The 17,357-nt window shown below is 31.6% G+C and overlaps 1 protein-coding gene across 1 annotated transcript; it reads right to left on the bottom strand.

Annotated features, from left to right (window-relative positions):
* Window positions 1-3,184: 3,184 nt before the first annotated feature.
* LOC118046188 (ethylene-responsive transcription factor TINY) lies at window positions 3,185-4,248 on the bottom strand. Its single transcript, XM_035054979.2, has one exon. It carries the CDS (start codon window positions 4,030-4,032, stop codon window positions 3,334-3,336), a length of 699 nt encoding a protein of 232 aa, XP_034910870.1. The 5' UTR covers window positions 4,033-4,248; the 3' UTR covers window positions 3,185-3,333.
* Between the last annotated feature and the right edge of the window lie 13,109 nt (window positions 4,249-17,357).

Below are 17,357 nucleotides of genomic sequence, written 5' to 3'. Positions count from 1 at the left end.
AGTTTAGTTGATTATTGAACCCAAACATATTGGGTTTGATATTTTGCTAGGTCGACGTTGCTTTGGGTTCAGTTAATTGTCAAACCCAAGTATATTGGATTTGATATGCTATCAGACCCATGTTATATTGGGTTCAACTGATTGTTGAACCCATGCATATTAAGTTTGGTATTTTTTTAAACTTGGGTTACCTTGAGTTTAGTTATTTGTTGAATCCAAACATATTATGCCAGATCTACATGGTCTTATGCCTTTTCAAGCCGCAAAAATATAAACAAAAAATATTCACTTATCAATTTTGAATGAAAGGATAAATATGTTTTAATATCCAAGTATTCAATTGCCCAAATCAAGATCACATAACTTTATTTGTGATAATTTTGTACAATATGGACCTTTAATATTATCAAACCCTCAATTCATGCAATAATTAGGATCGACATCCAATATGTTCAAATGGATGGTTTAAAATAAATATATAATTTTGATCGACATCAACATACGGAAAACGAGCATGCCACATAGATATGTATCATGAATTGGAGAGAAATATTTCTAAAAAATGGTTTTGATTGGAGGTGAATTTTAAGAGTTAAATCGAGAGCTTTGATGAGAAGCTTGGATTTTTTTTCTAAAATCGTTCATCTGATTGCATTAGTTTAAAAGAAAATCAAAACAATTTTTTTTATGATATCGGGTTGATTAATTTTACTTCATTATCTAACTGGAAAGAAAGTTTGCTTACTTGGTAAATAATATTTTTCTATGACATACTTCGTTACATTATATATGGCATGATTAATTAATTAAATTGATAACGGTTCATGGTATTAAGGAATTGTCATGCCTTGGTTTCAGGATAATTGCATCCTAATCATTATTTAAGCTTTTTGATATTATATGTTTAGTAATGCGTACATAATATTTTTTATAAATATTGTTTAATTAATAATATATTGAAATAAATTTTTAGTTGTTTTTAATTTTATTATCAACATATTAAAAATATAAAAAATATATTTAAAAAATATTAATTTAATATTGTGTATAAAAAAACATTTTTTATGGAAAAAAAAAAGAATTAAAAAAAAAAAAAAGTTGTTTCCATTTCACGTCCAATACACCGAATGTCTGAGCAAAATTGTCGCTCACACTGTTGTCATCATCTCACATGGAAAGTCAATGAATTTCAAAAAAAATAAAATTGCAACGGTACCTTCCGCTTGTGTCACATCAACAAGCTTCGAACCTTCCAAGTTCCAACGGCACTTTCTGCAATTTGCATTCCTCGTGTATTTCAATGAGAGAGAAGGTGACGATCACGATTGCGCCACTAAAATATTGATATTGAAATTTAATTTAATTTTTATTATTTATTTTTTTATATTTTTAAATTATTTAGATATACTAATATAAAAAATAATATTTTTTTTAATATATTTTAAAGTAAAAAAACACTTTAAAAAACAATATTTACTACAAATAAATTCTAAATTGATAACATACTTTAATTATTAAAGGTATGTTGTGTATTTAGAATTGTGGTGTGTATTATTTTTTAATTAAAAATATATCAATCAATAAATAGTTAAAGAAGAAAAGTGTATATAATTATTTAATTTAATTACAGAGAAAAAAAGTATTTTTTAGAAAAGAAAACAATAATTTTATTACATTAAATAAATACCATTTTCTTTACATCTAGAAAATTATAACTTGTTATTTAAAAGAATATTTGATAATATCAATTGGTTAGCTCTTAGATTTGTTTTTCAATGGTCGTGAATTTGAGTTACTTAAAATCACTAAAAAATTACATGATCATTTACTTTAGAGCTTGTTGGATTAGTTGAGGTACGCACAAAATGATCTGGACATTTATATTAATAAAAAATATATATCTAAAAAAAAAAACTTCTGAAATTCTCAAATCTAGGCTATGTATATAGAAACTAATTACTCGACAAAAAAAAAATTACAATTCATGCACGCAAAAGAATTTGAGACATCATAAATCAGGGAATATACTGGACTACTATACTTTGTTGATAGAAGATCCAAAATCACTGACAAGCATTTTAGGTAAAAAGTTACCAGACCCTGATTTAAAAGGAGAAAAACATCTACAAGCAAGGGGAACAAAAGGTAGATATGCGACAGCATAAATCTAAATCCATTATCTAGATTTATTCACACACACACAAGGAAAAAAAAAAAAAAAAGATAATATAAAATCATGAATAATAAAAGAGGAGAAGTTATCTCCGTTGATTTTGACGGCAGCTATGACTGTTTCAAGAGATTAGGTTTCAGGGGTTTTTTACAAGAAAGAGAACGGAACTTGGGATACGCCAAAATAAAATAAACGTGAGAGAAGCAACGAAGGTTACTTTAAATCACGGAAGAACAAACGGTAAAAAAGAACAAGAGATCGTATATTTTTGTGTTTTAAAAGAATTAATATTTTGTTATATTTTAAAATTATTTAAAGATGTGATATTAAAAATAATTTTTTTAAAAATAAAAAATATTATTATTTTAAAAAACCACTAACTCTAAGTACACGTCGTGTTTCTTGTTGTAAGAATCTTAACTCTGGAAGAGACCATCATGGCCCACCACATGTTCTTTGTTAAAACCAGGCCACCAAGATATTTTCTTCGTATCAGCAATATCATTCGTACCCTTTTTATTCTCATTGGAAATTGGAGAAGTCCTTCGCTGAGTATTTTACCAAAACCTTTCTTTAATAACCGAATATCCATATTAATTTAAAAAATAATTATATTTTTTATTAATATAAATATTTGAACCAATTTACATGTTATTTAACTAATCTTATTAATTCTAAAATTAATGACTATATAAATTTTTAATAATTTTAAAATTTATAAAATTTAAATTAATAATTTCAAAAAAATAAATATAAAAACTGAGTAATTAAGGTATTTCTTACCGGTCACCCTTTAAAACTGAAATGACAGGAGATTGACCTCTGATCACAATTTATTCCTAGAATTTCTTCATATAATCACCAAATTAATACAGAAGACTAATTCTTATTTGAAATAATTGTATTACACATCTAAAGTAATATTTATTCAAACATGCTGTGTATTTTACAAAGCACAAGCGTCTATGATCTATGTGTGTGATATATATATATATATATATAGAAAGCATGTAGCTAGTCTAGGAAACAGTATTATCAATCATATTACAGTAGTAAAAATAAAAATGATGACTGGTAGCCAAACATTTTTATGGATCTATATAGAAGCAGAAAATTAAATACAGAATAAAGAGCAAGCACACCATCAACTTCATTAGGCATTAATTCAACTCGGATCCTCCAAAGTTGCTCGGAATCAAGCTCTCCAGGCCCAGTAACTGATCACAGAATTCTCCACTCAAGTCTAGAGGTGGATACACCCACCTATCAATAGAGTCAAACAACATGAACTCGGTTTGTGACTGATCAGGGGAGTCAAAGCTTCCTTCTATATTCGGTAACTCCACGATTTCACTCAAGTATTCTTCCTCGGATTCTGCCACATCTTCAGACACCGACACCGATGACGACGACAATGATGAGGGTGGTGACGATGAGTTGAAGTCGACCATAGCAGCAGCTTTCGCCGCAGCTGCTTGAATGTCACGTGGCATTAATGACACCGGGCGCGGTAATGAGGCAGCAAGTTCTGGAAAATTCAAAATGGCAGAGTCACCTTTAATACTCAGGGCAGCCACGTCGTGAGCACGAGCTGCCATTTCCGGCGTGGGAAATGTTCCGAGCCAAATACGTGATTTCTTGCGAGGTTGGCGGATTTCGGACACCCATTTGCCCCAGGCTCGCCTTCTAACACCCCTATAAACTGCGTGTTTGCTGCAGTCTCTTGCCTTTCTCGATTTTGGGTCAATCGGGTTTTGTTTCTTGAGCTTGATGGAGATGGTATTGGCAAAAGACGAAGACGACGACGTTGTACATATTGAATTACTTGACCTGGTACTGCTTTCTTCAGTATTCGTCATTGGAATGCTAGCTAATCTGTGAGCAGGAGTTGGTTGAAGAGCTGAAAGTGAGAGAGATGGGGAGTTCGAGGCAGAGGAGAAGAATAACAGGAGGGGGGCTTAGCAGTGAAAATTTATCTATGGAAGATGTACGCTCCTTTATAGTGACCCATGACCTACCATTGATAAACAAGACAAGTTTTTGTGTTTGTTTTTTATCAGAAAAGACAACCCTATCAGAGTGCCAAACACAGCTTTTTGTAAGAGAGCAAATTAAAAGAGATTTCCTTGCAATAATAAAAAAGTAGAACAAGACAAAAGATCGGGAAGTGAAGTGAAAGGGTTATGCAGGAAAGTGGGACCAGATAAAGAATGGGGCAGGGCTCGTACCACATCTGCATAACGTTCAATTAAATTTTCTCCCCTCTCTATTCCTGCGTCCACGTCTCTCTTCTGTTGTCCGTTAGGCTAGTTGATTTTTTGCCTTTTTTCTTTTTCTTTTTTTTAAATCTTTTTTGGACTGATCATGGCCATTCTTACCACTTTAGTGAGTAATGTCTAAAGTTGCTCGGTGGAGAAAAGGGAAAGTGGCTACCCTAGTTGTCAAAATTATCAAATCCATCTTATTATTTTTGACAAGTGAATATATAAATAAATTAAATTAAATATTTGAGAAGTTTCTCTGTATTTATGATATTTTAATTTTTTTTAAGATTTTAATACGTGACAAACTTTTTATAGAAAACTTATTATATATATTATCTTTGAAGGTTTTAACATGAAACAAATCTTTTTATCTTTTATTTTGTTTGCATAAGGTTCAACCAAATGATATATTAAGTTCTCATGTCATTCACATGTCCAGTTTATATGAGTAAATATAAATTAAACTATCTAGTCTTGAGAAACAAATTAATTAGTCCCTCTTGTTTTAAAAATAATTATTTAATTATTTTCATCTATTTTAGGTTTTTATTTTTAAAAAAAATAGATAGATATTATGAAAAAAAATGATGAATAGCTTTTTTAGAATAAAGTAATATTAAATTAAATATGATCAACACTATCAAAGTATTAAATGATTAATTTTTAAAGAAAAAAAGACTAACTAATTCATTTCTCAAAATTAAAGAGATTAATTTACAATTTACTCAAAAATATAAATCACTAATAACAATGAGTTTATGATAAAAAAGAAAACAAAAACTGAACGAAACATGTTAAATAAATTTCCTATAATCCCATGTATTATTAACAATATCATCAATTTACAAGAATAACAATAATAATAAGAGAACATGTATCTATCAAATATTCAACGGATGTGATCAAATAAAGTAATTTTTTAGTTTATTAACTTTAAAATTTGTAGAATTAGTTAAAGTATACATAAGTTAATTTGGATATTCAAGTTAATTTGTTATTTTTTAAAAAGCAAAGCAACTCTTTAGTTCATTTTCTTTTTATTATTTTTTTTTACAAATCAGACAAGCTTGTTATCCAATTTACCAGTTCGAAGGTTTAACCTAGTAGTTTAAATCAAGTTTGATAAAACTATTGAATATTGCTACAATGCTATTTTTAAAAAAATCAACTAGTATTTTTTTTTTCATCCATACTATTATGATATATATATATATATATATATATATATATATATTCAAAATATAAGGAATTATTTATTATTGTTATTAAACTTAATTTAACAGGTCAACTTTAAATTCTCTTGACTGGACTCCATGCATAGTTCAAGTTTAAAATTAACCCAATTGACTTAAAGGGTCTAAAAACAACCTAGACGATTAGTAAAAAGCGTGGTTTAGCTTAAAAAAAAATCAATATGATATGATTTTTTTAATATTGAGATAACAACATGTTAAATTGACTTAGGCTTCCCGATTTGAAAGGTCCAAGATATTTTTTTTGAAACTACAATAACTTCATAGAGAAAATAAACCAAAACAAATTGTGAAGACCAATTCAAAATTAATTAAATGATGAAAGATGAAATCGAGAAAAAAAAAAGGATTCAATTCAAAGAATAAAAAATTAGAAATAGATTTTAAAAAAACATGAATTATTTGGCATTGTTATTCAACCCGACCCAGCGGGTCAACCTTGTAATCTCTTAACCTGATTTCTTATCTAACCCGAGTTTAAAATTAACTCCGCCAGAGTTACCTCAATGCAACCTATTTGGCTTCATAGGTTCAAATATACCCTGGATGACCAATAAAAGTGTGGTTTTCCTCTTTTGGCTTTAATTATAAAATTATAATATTGAAAGAGTTACCATCTAGTATCATGGTCACTAGGAAATCTAATGATTTGTGAGTCTTGGTAAATGAACTATTTATATAAGGGGAAGATGCATCACCTCCAATACACCCTACATATGGTAAGTTACATTAGTGATTAATTGTTTTTCTAGAGGAGCATGCCTTTTGTCTTACCTCGGGCGCGAGAAGGCCTTAAATGGCTCTCGTAAAAAAGACTCTAGTCAGCTTTCTTACAGGAGAAATGAAGAAGACAATGAACAATGTCAAACGCCATGTCATCTGGCTTTATTTTCTTTTATTTAGTGTTGACCAAAACACGTCATTTTATTTAAAACACAGTCAAAATACACTGTTTCATTTAAATGAAATGATATTATTTTAACACTTCTATTCTAAATTATGTCATAAATTTCTCTTTTGATTTCACATCTTGATCTTTCAAATTTGTTTAACTAGGTCCTTAATTGAATTCTGATTTCAAAAATTAATTCAATTTTTCCCCTGCAAGATTTAAAATGACCCTATAAGTTTTGTGTGTTTTTCAACTTAGTCCTTGAAGTGGGATATTTTTAATTTCATCCTCAGTTGATCTTTAATTTTCTAATTTCTTCAATTTCATCCCTGTTTGCAACCAAATTTGGTACTTGAATTTGTTCTCCTTTTACGAAAAGATTTTTGGTCTTGAATCTCTTCAATTTAACCTTTGATTGACCCTTAAGCATTGATTTTCTTTCAATTTTACCATTTATTTCATCTAATTGAGTTTGTCAAAATTAAATCTAGTCCTCTAAAATTCTAATCTTATAAATTGAGCCCAAATTTATTGTTTCACCAATTACATTCCTAGTAAAACTAATTTAACCTATTAAAAATCTAAGTAAGTCCTTGCACTTAATTAATTTTTTTAAGTTAACCCAAAGTAATTCATAAACTTAATTAAATATTTAATCAGGCCTGTAATTAAATCAAATTAGCCTATTAAAAATCTAATTAAGTAATCAAACTTATTTTTTACACAAATTCATCTGATAATCATTTAATTTAACCTTAAGTTTGCATTGTATTTCAATCTTGGGTACAATTGGGTTCCTAATTTTGTCTAAAGACTTAGTTTTGTTCCTCCTTACGTTTAAAACCATTCTCAACTTGTTCTTGCCAAGTTGCCAGTCTTTTTCATCATTATTTGTTTTCATTTTATTATTTAAAAGGAAAAAAGATGATTTTAGAAGAAACCCAAAATTAGGTTATGAGGGTTGCTCCCTCCTTAAAATGCTTACAACAGAAAGTCTCATTAAAAGCTTTAGATAATAAGTTTGTAGAGAAGAAAAGAAGAAAAAGATACGGATTTACCAAATGAAAAAGTGGTTAATCCTTTTCAACATGATGGGATATTTAAATATATCTCAGAGAATGACAAATATAACAAAAATGTTATAAATGAGGGTTTAGAGATGCATTTAGAATAAAAAAGTGCTAAAAGCATTTTGTGAAAGAGATAGGGCTCGATAGTGAGCTATCTGGAAAGTGAGGGTACGACGGTACACTCGAAAGGAAATAATGTTAAAAGCACTATGTAAAAGACATAGGGCTCGACAACGCACTGTCTAAAAGGTAAGGGTATAAGGCGCACTCGGGAGAGAATAATTTCAAAGATGTTGTAAGAAAATTAATTGGCTTAAAAGTGCACTCAAAATGATATGTTTTATATTTATATACTTATAATCTTTAAGGTCTCGCCTCATCTCATGTCTTAAAGATTGGGCTTTCTTTACTTTTATACTAATAGGAATTAAACTTCCAATAGCTTTTCTTTGCTGAACTAATTGAAACTCATTGAAGAATCCTTCTTTAGACTCCATGCAAGGGTCAAAATGTAATGCTTTAGGGTCATTATACATGTGTTTTTTTACTTGAAAAATATAGGTCCCCTTTCTTCGTGGACTCTCTCTCTCAAAACTTTAATCCTTGTAATAAGATTTCATGGCCCCTTTACTTTTTATTGCTCAAGCTATAACTTTTAGACTTAATCTCTAGGAAAGAGATGCTCATTTGATGAGCTTAGATGATCTCGGCATACTCCTTTATCAAGTGAACTTTACTTCAGTGGTTGTGACCTGTTTTATGATGGCTCCTCAAGAGACATTGGAGTATTTAAATATCCTACTTCTCATTTCTACTTCCTTAAAAGAGGAATTATAAAGCCAACTCTATTGGGTTTCTTGAATTGCCCTCAGTCTGATCATTCCCCCAAGTATTTAAACTTGTTTTGTTTGTTTGGGTTTTCTTAGAGATGTTATGCAGAAGATGTTTGGTTCTTACAAAATATCGATGTGAGAAAAATATTTGGAATTTCAAAGTTATTTCCAAATGCAAAAACCACTTTGATGCAAGTTTAAAATGAATTTGTTTTAAAAAATTCAAACAACGAAAAAAATATAAGGTGACCTTCTATTTTTATGATTTATTTATCGGTCAAAGGACTCATATTTCAACTCGATAATTTCAGAGAAAAGAAAAATCTTTGAAACTTTCATTTGACTTGTATGAATAATGAAGCATAACCATAATCTTTTGAAGATCTATTTTTCATAGGAAAGCATTTCTTACCAACCTATATTACTGGCTTTTTATTAGAAAGGACTTTATTAGGCAAGTAATGTAGACTTTGGCTCTAGGCAATGAAAAAAATAATATTTATAAGCTTCAAAGGTGTTTAAGGGATTTCAAAACTAAGGGTCACTAAAGCTCGTTCCAAACCTTCTTTTTGGTCAATGGCTTCCCAGACTTTAAGATTGACTTTGTAAAATGATTTTGACATGTCTCCTAGTGTTGGGCTTGGAATTTTTTATTTTGAGCATTATTCGCATACTCATTGTTTTCATTTTTGTTTGGCATGCTTAACCTTTTTGAATCCTTGAATCTCTTTATGCCCCTAGCTTTACTTAGACACCCTTAATCATTAAGGATTATTTTGTATAATCTTGTGGTTAAATTTATTTTCTAATCCTTGTACTTGCCCTTAATGTGGAGTGTGATCATAGTCAAGGTTGATTTGCAAGAAAAAACTTGTTAGGCTCAATAAGGACTTACAAATGATATTTTTTTTAAGTATTGTGAAATGATTATCAAAGATAGCATTTCCTCATTTCAAATGCTTATGTTTAGGATTAGTAAGCTTTACTTTCTTTTCTTTTTTTATTCTGATTGGCTGGTCATACAAAATTATTTTTCATTCAATTAAAACTCAATTTCAGCTATTTTGGCAGTTTCTGGTTCATCTTTCAAGTTTTTAAGTATTTAGTCACCTCACTAGGAGATCACTTGAAATCCAAAAACTTATATATTACAAACAAACACCAATAACTTTGATTTTCCAAAAATTTTTTGATCTTTTGTGAAGACATAAAAATGAGGTTTTCATGAGCCTGTAAGATCATGTGGAATTTTTGTAAAGTTTATAAAAAGAGAAAGTACACCAAAGAATTAATGGCCAAACTTTGATCTTTATTGACTTATTGACAAAGTACATTATACATAGTACTTTAAAACATAAGAGATTGTAAGCTTAGGAAAATCATCTTCATTTATCTTAGTCAAAATTAAAGCTCTTGTAAAGAAGGCTTTCTTTACCATGTATGGTCCTTTATAGTTTGTTGCCTATTTACTATAATGTTTTCCCAACACTGGCAAGATCTTTTTCAATACCAGGTCTCCTTCTTTAAACACTTTTGGTCTGACCTTCTTGTTGTATGTTTTAGTCATTCTCCTTTGATATATTTGATGATGACTAATTATTGTTAATCTATTCTCACTAATCAAATTTAATTGCTCAAATTTTAGCTTTGTTTACTCTAATCTTTTCCAGTTCTGCATCCATTAAAACCTTTAATGATGGAATCTCCACTTCTAAAGGCATTACTGCTTCCACCCCATATACCAAAAAGTAAGGGTTTGCACCAGTGAAAGTTTTGATTGTGGCGTGGTACACGTGAAGTGTGTACGAAAGCATTTCGTGTCAATCTCATAGGTGAGTACCATATTTTAGATGATATTCTTAAGATTTTTGCTGGCTGCCTCAACAACACCATTCATATTGGGTTTGTAAGGGGAAGAATTAAAGTGATCAATCTTTCATTTGCTGTAGACTTTAACAATCAGCTTTCCATTGAAATTCTGAGCATTGTTAGTTATTAATTTTGCTAGCATGCTATATCAATAAACTAAGTCCTTAACGATGAACCTCTTGACTACCGTTTATGTTAAACATGCATAACAGCTAGCCTCTACCTATTTGATGAAGCATTTGATGGCCATCAAGATGAACTGATGCTCATTGCTAGCCTATGTTTTAATGGGTTCTTTGACATCCAATTCCCATGTTGCGATGTCACGGTCACATAAATTAATTACCCTAGCTTAAAACACAACACACAAGATAGTATAAAGCAAGTAAGGGGTCGAACTCAATAGCCAAAACATTAGTAAATTTATTCTTTTCTTTGCTTATATAAGCAAATTTTATCTCATCGAACTCACTAGCCAACATTGAGAGGTAATCTTAGTATGGTCTCAATTTCTCATCCTTAATTTTCCATTCCTCTTTCATTTAACAGATAATTAGCAGTGAATTTCCAAAAACATCGAGTTTTCCAAATCTCAGCTCTAAAGTAGCTTCTAGACTGATAATGTAAGCTTTATATTTAATCATGTTATTGATGCATTCAAACTGCAACCTCACCAAAACAAGTACTACTTTTTTCCATGAAAAATATCACTACTATATCCCCATTCTTTAATACATTTAATACTCCATTAGAATACATGGTTCACTGGCCATTCATCTCACCATCATCCTCAATTACTAATACATACTTAATAGAAAGATCAAGATTCAGTGGCTCACAGTCTTCCATAACATTATCCGTTAAATGGTCAACAATTACTTTTTCCTTTACAGCCTTTCTTGTCATGTAAACAATATCATATTCCTCTAATAACACTTGTCATCTTGCTCTCCATCTTGACAAGTAGGGCTTTTTATAGAGTATTTGAGGCAATCCAGTTTTGATATCAACTAGGTTATGTAGTATAACATATATTGCCTAAGTTTTTTTGCACTCCAAACCAAGACACAACATAGCTTTTCTATAGCAGTGTATTGGGATTCACAATCATTAAACTTTTTGCTCAAGTAGCAGATGGCTTGTTTTTTCCTTCCCGATTCATCATGCTGGCTTAACACACATCCTATAGCTTTTTTTATCATCGTAAATTATAGGATCAAGAATTTTCTTAGTATAGAGGGCATTATTAATGGCAAGTTTTGTAAATATCTATTGATCTTGTTAATAGCTTCTTGGCAATCATCATCCTACACCCCTTGATTTTTCTTTATAAGTAATCAGAATATTGACTTGCAAGTCATTAAAAGTTAGGATATAAATCAGGCTATGTAATTCAAATGCCTAAGGAAACTCCTCATGTCTTTCTTTGTCTTAGACACCGACATATCCTTGATTACCTTTACTTTATTGGGATCAAATTTTATTCATTGACTACTTATTATGAAACATAATGGTTTTCTTGTATTTACCTCAAATGAACACTTTACAGGATTTAACTTTAATAGAAACTTTCATAACCTGTCGAACAACTTCCTTGATACTTGTACATAATCTTTTTCTTTCTTTGATTTGGAAAGTATGTCATCCATATGTACCTCTACTTTTTGATGCATCATATAATAGAATAAGGTGGTCATTTCTCTTTGATAAGTGCCCCTGATATTCTTTAATCCAAATACCCAAACATTACTTGCCAAACACACACTTAGCAGACACAAATTGGGTTGGCTAGGCTTAAGGCCCAGACCCGCCCCACTTTTTTTTTGGGTCGAATCTAGACCAGCCATACAAGTTGGGCTGGACCCAGTTATTGGCCCAATCCAATGACCCAGTTGGGCATAACAGTATACATGCATGAACAATTCACGCATGCATGTTGCATAGTGTAAATGTAATTATAATTACCTTTACACTATGTAATGCAATGCTCACCAAAGAATTACATTGGGAAAACTTACATGTGCTGTTATTTAAAGACAAAGATGATGGTGATGGAAGGTTGGCCAACTGTTGTTTTCTCTCTTGTTTATGTTTTTCCTTCATCTTCCCTAGTATATCTTTTTTCCCCTTTTCTTTCTTTCTTTTTTTAGTTCATCTTGGCATTTTATCCTATTTGCATCTGTGTGCCTTCTATTTTTCTATCCTATGTTTGTTCCTTCGTTTATGTGTGTTTATGTGTCTTTTGGTTTATTGTTTTAGATTACTTGCTTGTTTGAATAAAAATGATTTCTACAAACATGTAACGTAGGTTGTAGTTCTTGGCTATGAAAGAAAAGGATTCATAAGGCTCAAAGAGTGTTTCAAGGTTTTCAAGACTGAGGATCACTATCAGTAGTTTGACTCTTTGTGTCTTTCTTCATTTTTCTTTTTCTTTTTGTTGCTCCTCTTTGATTTTCCCTTTTCATTATTTTGACAGGGGCATTACTCATTTTGTTTTGACTATCACTTTTTCTTGTGATTTGGGCATAACCCCCCAACATTTGAGTTTCTTAGCCTCTTTTATCTTTTTGGCTTACAACTTTTTATCATTTTTTATCAATGAAATTTTCACTTGCCCTTATGATCCTAATCGAGATTTTTCATGAAAGAAAAATTATTCAGGCTCAAAAAGGGATCACAAGGAATATACTTATTTTAAAATGTGAAAACAATAAAAAAGATGATATTTTCTCATTTCAAAAGCAAATAGTTAAGATCAATAAACTTTGACCTGTCTAGTATGATGGTTTAGACTTTTGCAAAGAAATGCATTTCATTAGTCTATGAGTAACAAGTTCACTGCATATCATTATTCATGCATTTAAACTACATGGTTCAAAAGTCATGGCGTGAAGGTGACAATTCATTTTATATTTGTGCACTATAGTTTAGAGTTTAATCACCTCAATGAAGAAGTTGCTTGATTTATGTGTCATTCTACAAGTAAAATGTCAAAAGTGTTGTTCTAAATAAACGTCAAATCATTTTTTAAATCAAAATGCAAGTTCAATTTTTTTTCAAAATTCCATTAGGGAAAAAGAATTTGGTAAAAGAAATTAATCGTATTTATGAGATCACGAAAAGCTTTAAAAGTGTGTTTGTGAGTTCTTAAAGGGAACCCCTTTCAGGATATTTGGCTATAAACTAAAGGAAGGTACATAATTGGAGGTCAAACTCATTATTTCATTGAAATTTTAGAAAACAATGCTCAATAACAAAAACCTTATACTAACATCTTGAGTTATGATTGCTAGCAAGGTAATACATGAAAGGGCTCAACACTCAGCAATCATTGATTGGAATTTATAGATTCTTCCAATCGTCTCTCTATTATGAACTCCTCAATAAGGGGGCACCTTTTTAATAGTTAGTTGAGGTTATATTTAGTCTAGTCTTGGCCTAATGACACTCTAGCTTCGTCTTCAAGACAATTGATCTCTAGATGTCTTTGTTTTGGTAGTTCTTTCTCTTGCCTTTATAACCACCTTCAATATTGTGAACCTCAATTTCTTTCTTTTTTCCAGTGAAACTTTTCTCCTTAATCAAGTCAGTAATCATTCCTAACCAGATGGCTTGTTTAATTCTCTCAACTATCACAACCAGGTTAGAAAAATGTTGTACAGAGCTTCCAACAAGGTATTCAAAGTATAGGGGCCTTAAAAATGTTGGCAAACAAATTGATCATCTCTTTTTCCAACAAAGAAGGATTAATCTATACAACTGTCTCATGCCACCTTTAGGTGTATTCTTTTATGGACTCCTTGTTGTTCTTTTCTAAAGCTTGCAAGATTGATCTATCAGGGTTCATATCCATATTGAACTTATATTATCTAATGAAGACATCAACTAAGTCCTTCCACTTTTTTACCTTGGTATTGATCAACCGCATATACCAAGTAAAGACAGAGTCACTTTTATTGTCTTAAAAGAAGTTAATCAGTAGTTTCTTATTATAGACCACCTTAGTCATTTTGTTATAGTATGCCTTGAGATGAGTTACAATCCATTGAGTTCCTGTATATCTGATGAATTCAGGCACTATAAAATTTATAGGGATGATCACGTTAGGCACCAAACATATCTTAGTAGCCTTTATATGGTCATGTAGGCTAGTTCCCTCGAATGCCCTCATCCTTTGCTCTAGGGCAACCAATTTATCCAGACCATCTTCTCTTACCATCTTGTCCTTTTAAGATTTCTTTATTATAAAGTCAATGGTAAATGACATTCTTATGAGATATGTTGGTTGAGAAATTTGGAAATACATAGCTAGTTGTGATTCAAATGACACCTCATTTGCCCCTGGATTCTAAGGATTTGCAAGCAAAGGCTCAGGCTGAGTTGTAAACTTTGCTTCTCTAGATTTAGATCTCAAGGCCTGTTCGAGTAGACTAATAAACCTTGTGACTTCTTCTTTAAGACTTTCCAACTCTTTTCAGTGTTGGGCTTTTTCTTCATTTTTCATTTGTCCGTTTTATAGTCGAGTGTTATAGGTGCATTTCGAAGAGGAACCTATATTTCCACCCGCTAAATGAAATTTATGCAATCATGCACAAGTGATGATGCTATCCATAGTTTTGAAACTCGGACCGGCTAGGAGGGTTGACCTGCGACCCAGCTGACCCGGGCCTGGGACTGGTTTGGGTTTAAGTAAAAACCCACTTGGAAGTTGGCTCGGTAAAACCTGGTCAACCCGGCAGGTCGACCCAGGTAAACCCGACTGAGACCCGACTACCTTCTTGATAGAAAAAGGCAATAGCAGTCTATACAATCTAATCTTTGGAGGCAACCATTGTATTTTTGACAAGTACTCAACAAATGGCCTCTCCAAATCCTTATCTGAAATCTTTTTCCTCCCTTCCTCTTCATCATTATCATTCCCATCATTATTAGAAGTACCCGCCCTTACTGTGGCAACCAAGTGCCCTTACACCAGCTTGAAAAACCTCATCAATTGATTCTTTTCTAGTAGTGAAAGATTTGATCTTTTGGGGTAAAGAAGAGGAAATTCGTCTTTGTTTGAACCCATTTTGTGATTAATAATTTTGATAGAAGGGTAACATCTCAACAAATAAAAAGAAAAGGAAAATGAATGGATGCTTGAATATAAAGAGAGTAGACTTCTTGCCTTTGGAATATAGGAGATGCTTTAGGTGAGGACAAGATTCTTCTCAACTACTCTTCATTGTCTAAGGCTTATGCTTCTATGCTCTATGCCAAAAAAATTTCAGATCGGGGGGTGGGGGAAGACAAATTTCATCTCATTAGGTCAATTTGGCAATGAAGCCCACATAAGAAGCTCCTCCTTAACCAGCCCCTTTTGTGATTAATAATTTATCTTTTTTCTATTAATTTTTTTCTAATCCGTGACCCAATCATTAGACTAGGTTGACCATCGAGTCGGGTTTCAAAACTATGATGCTATCAATAAGGAAAATACAGATTTAATGTGGACTTGCCCGTCAAGGTGGAAATGGTCAATATTCATGGATTTTAGAAACCTGATATCATTATCATGCCAATAAGGGGATCCTTGTCCAATCTTGCTTAAGTTTGAGCTTTTGATAAACCTTTTAACTTTCAATTCAAGTTAGTTCCCTCTTGTCAACTATAACAACTTAAACTCTTATATCATATGTGATGAGCATTTGCCACCTAATGGTCTTGGGATTCAAGATGCCGCATGTTGGGCTACCTATAGTAAGATTACATGAGGTACAACCTAGAAGGTCAGTTCTAGTCGTTAAATGCATCACCTGGATAGGTTACTATTTAGTCTCAAAAGGTCTCTCGCATGCTTAGTGATCGTCTTTGAAAGATCGATATAAAGCTTACAAGTAGTGTGAAGATAGAGGCCCTAAGTAATATCAAATTAGCATATCAACCACCATCGAGTAAACAATCAAACGAGAGCTGGATAGTGTCCGAGTCTTACCCAAGATAAAATCATTAGGGTACCATTACTTCTCCACTTATCCTGAATTTCAAGGTGTGTGCTCTTGAAGTGATGCATGATAATATAAATCGGAATACATGTTAAAGTAGTAAAGGCAATCAAATAAATTGAACAAGCACAATAAACGAGATAGAAATAAAAAGATAAATAACAAAGATTAGTCCTAAAAATTCCAGTAGAGTCGTCATTCTGCCACACCCGGACATCACGACGATTGATTAAAAATAATCTAGAAGAAAAACAGATATATGGCATTTTGCTCTTTAAGGAAAATTGTTTAGTTCAAGGAGTTATCACCTAATATTATGGTCACTAGAAACCCTAATTGGTTAACAGAGATTCTATGATACGAGATTGGTTACGCGAAAAGGAAGATGTTATCACCCCTTAAGCCTCTTACCTGAGGCAGGCTGCATTGCTGATTTTGTCTAAAAATTGCTAAAAATTTATTCCTCTCCTTTTTTTGTTCTTCCTATCATGTTCCCAGCTCTAAACCCAGCTAAAATGCTATCGTATGGGATGGGCTAGACCCATCTAGCCTAGCCTGGTCACTAGCCCAAGCCAGTGACCCGATTGGGCAAAGTAGTATGCATGCATGAATAATTCACGCATGCATGCTACATAATGCGAAGGTAATTATAATTGAACTTAAAGTTCAAGGTGGTTAGATAGAATACCATCTTTTGTTGTCACCTCTTAAAGTTTAATCCATTGAACTTTTTAGATTTCTCACCATACACCATAGAATGGAATCCTCACTACCTAAGTAATACTTGTCGAAGTAACATTGGTTCACACAACCAAATATTGAGTAGAAGGGGTAAAAGATATGAAATGATCTATATTAAAAAAAAATAGCCAATAATGTTTATAAATAAATAATTTGGCTCCACACCAAGCAAGTAATAATAATAAAAAAAACTTCTAAAATAGCATCTTTTTAAATAAAATATTTAAATTATGCAAGATAAAATCTACAATCATTCCTTTACTTTGAGTTACCATGTT

This window comes from Populus alba, chromosome 1 (genome assembly GCF_005239225.2).
Source record: "Populus alba chromosome 1, ASM523922v2, whole genome shotgun sequence".
Lineage (NCBI taxonomy): Eukaryota > Viridiplantae > Streptophyta > Magnoliopsida > Malpighiales > Salicaceae > Populus > Populus alba.
This window is presented reverse-complemented; position numbering and strand designations above follow the sequence as displayed.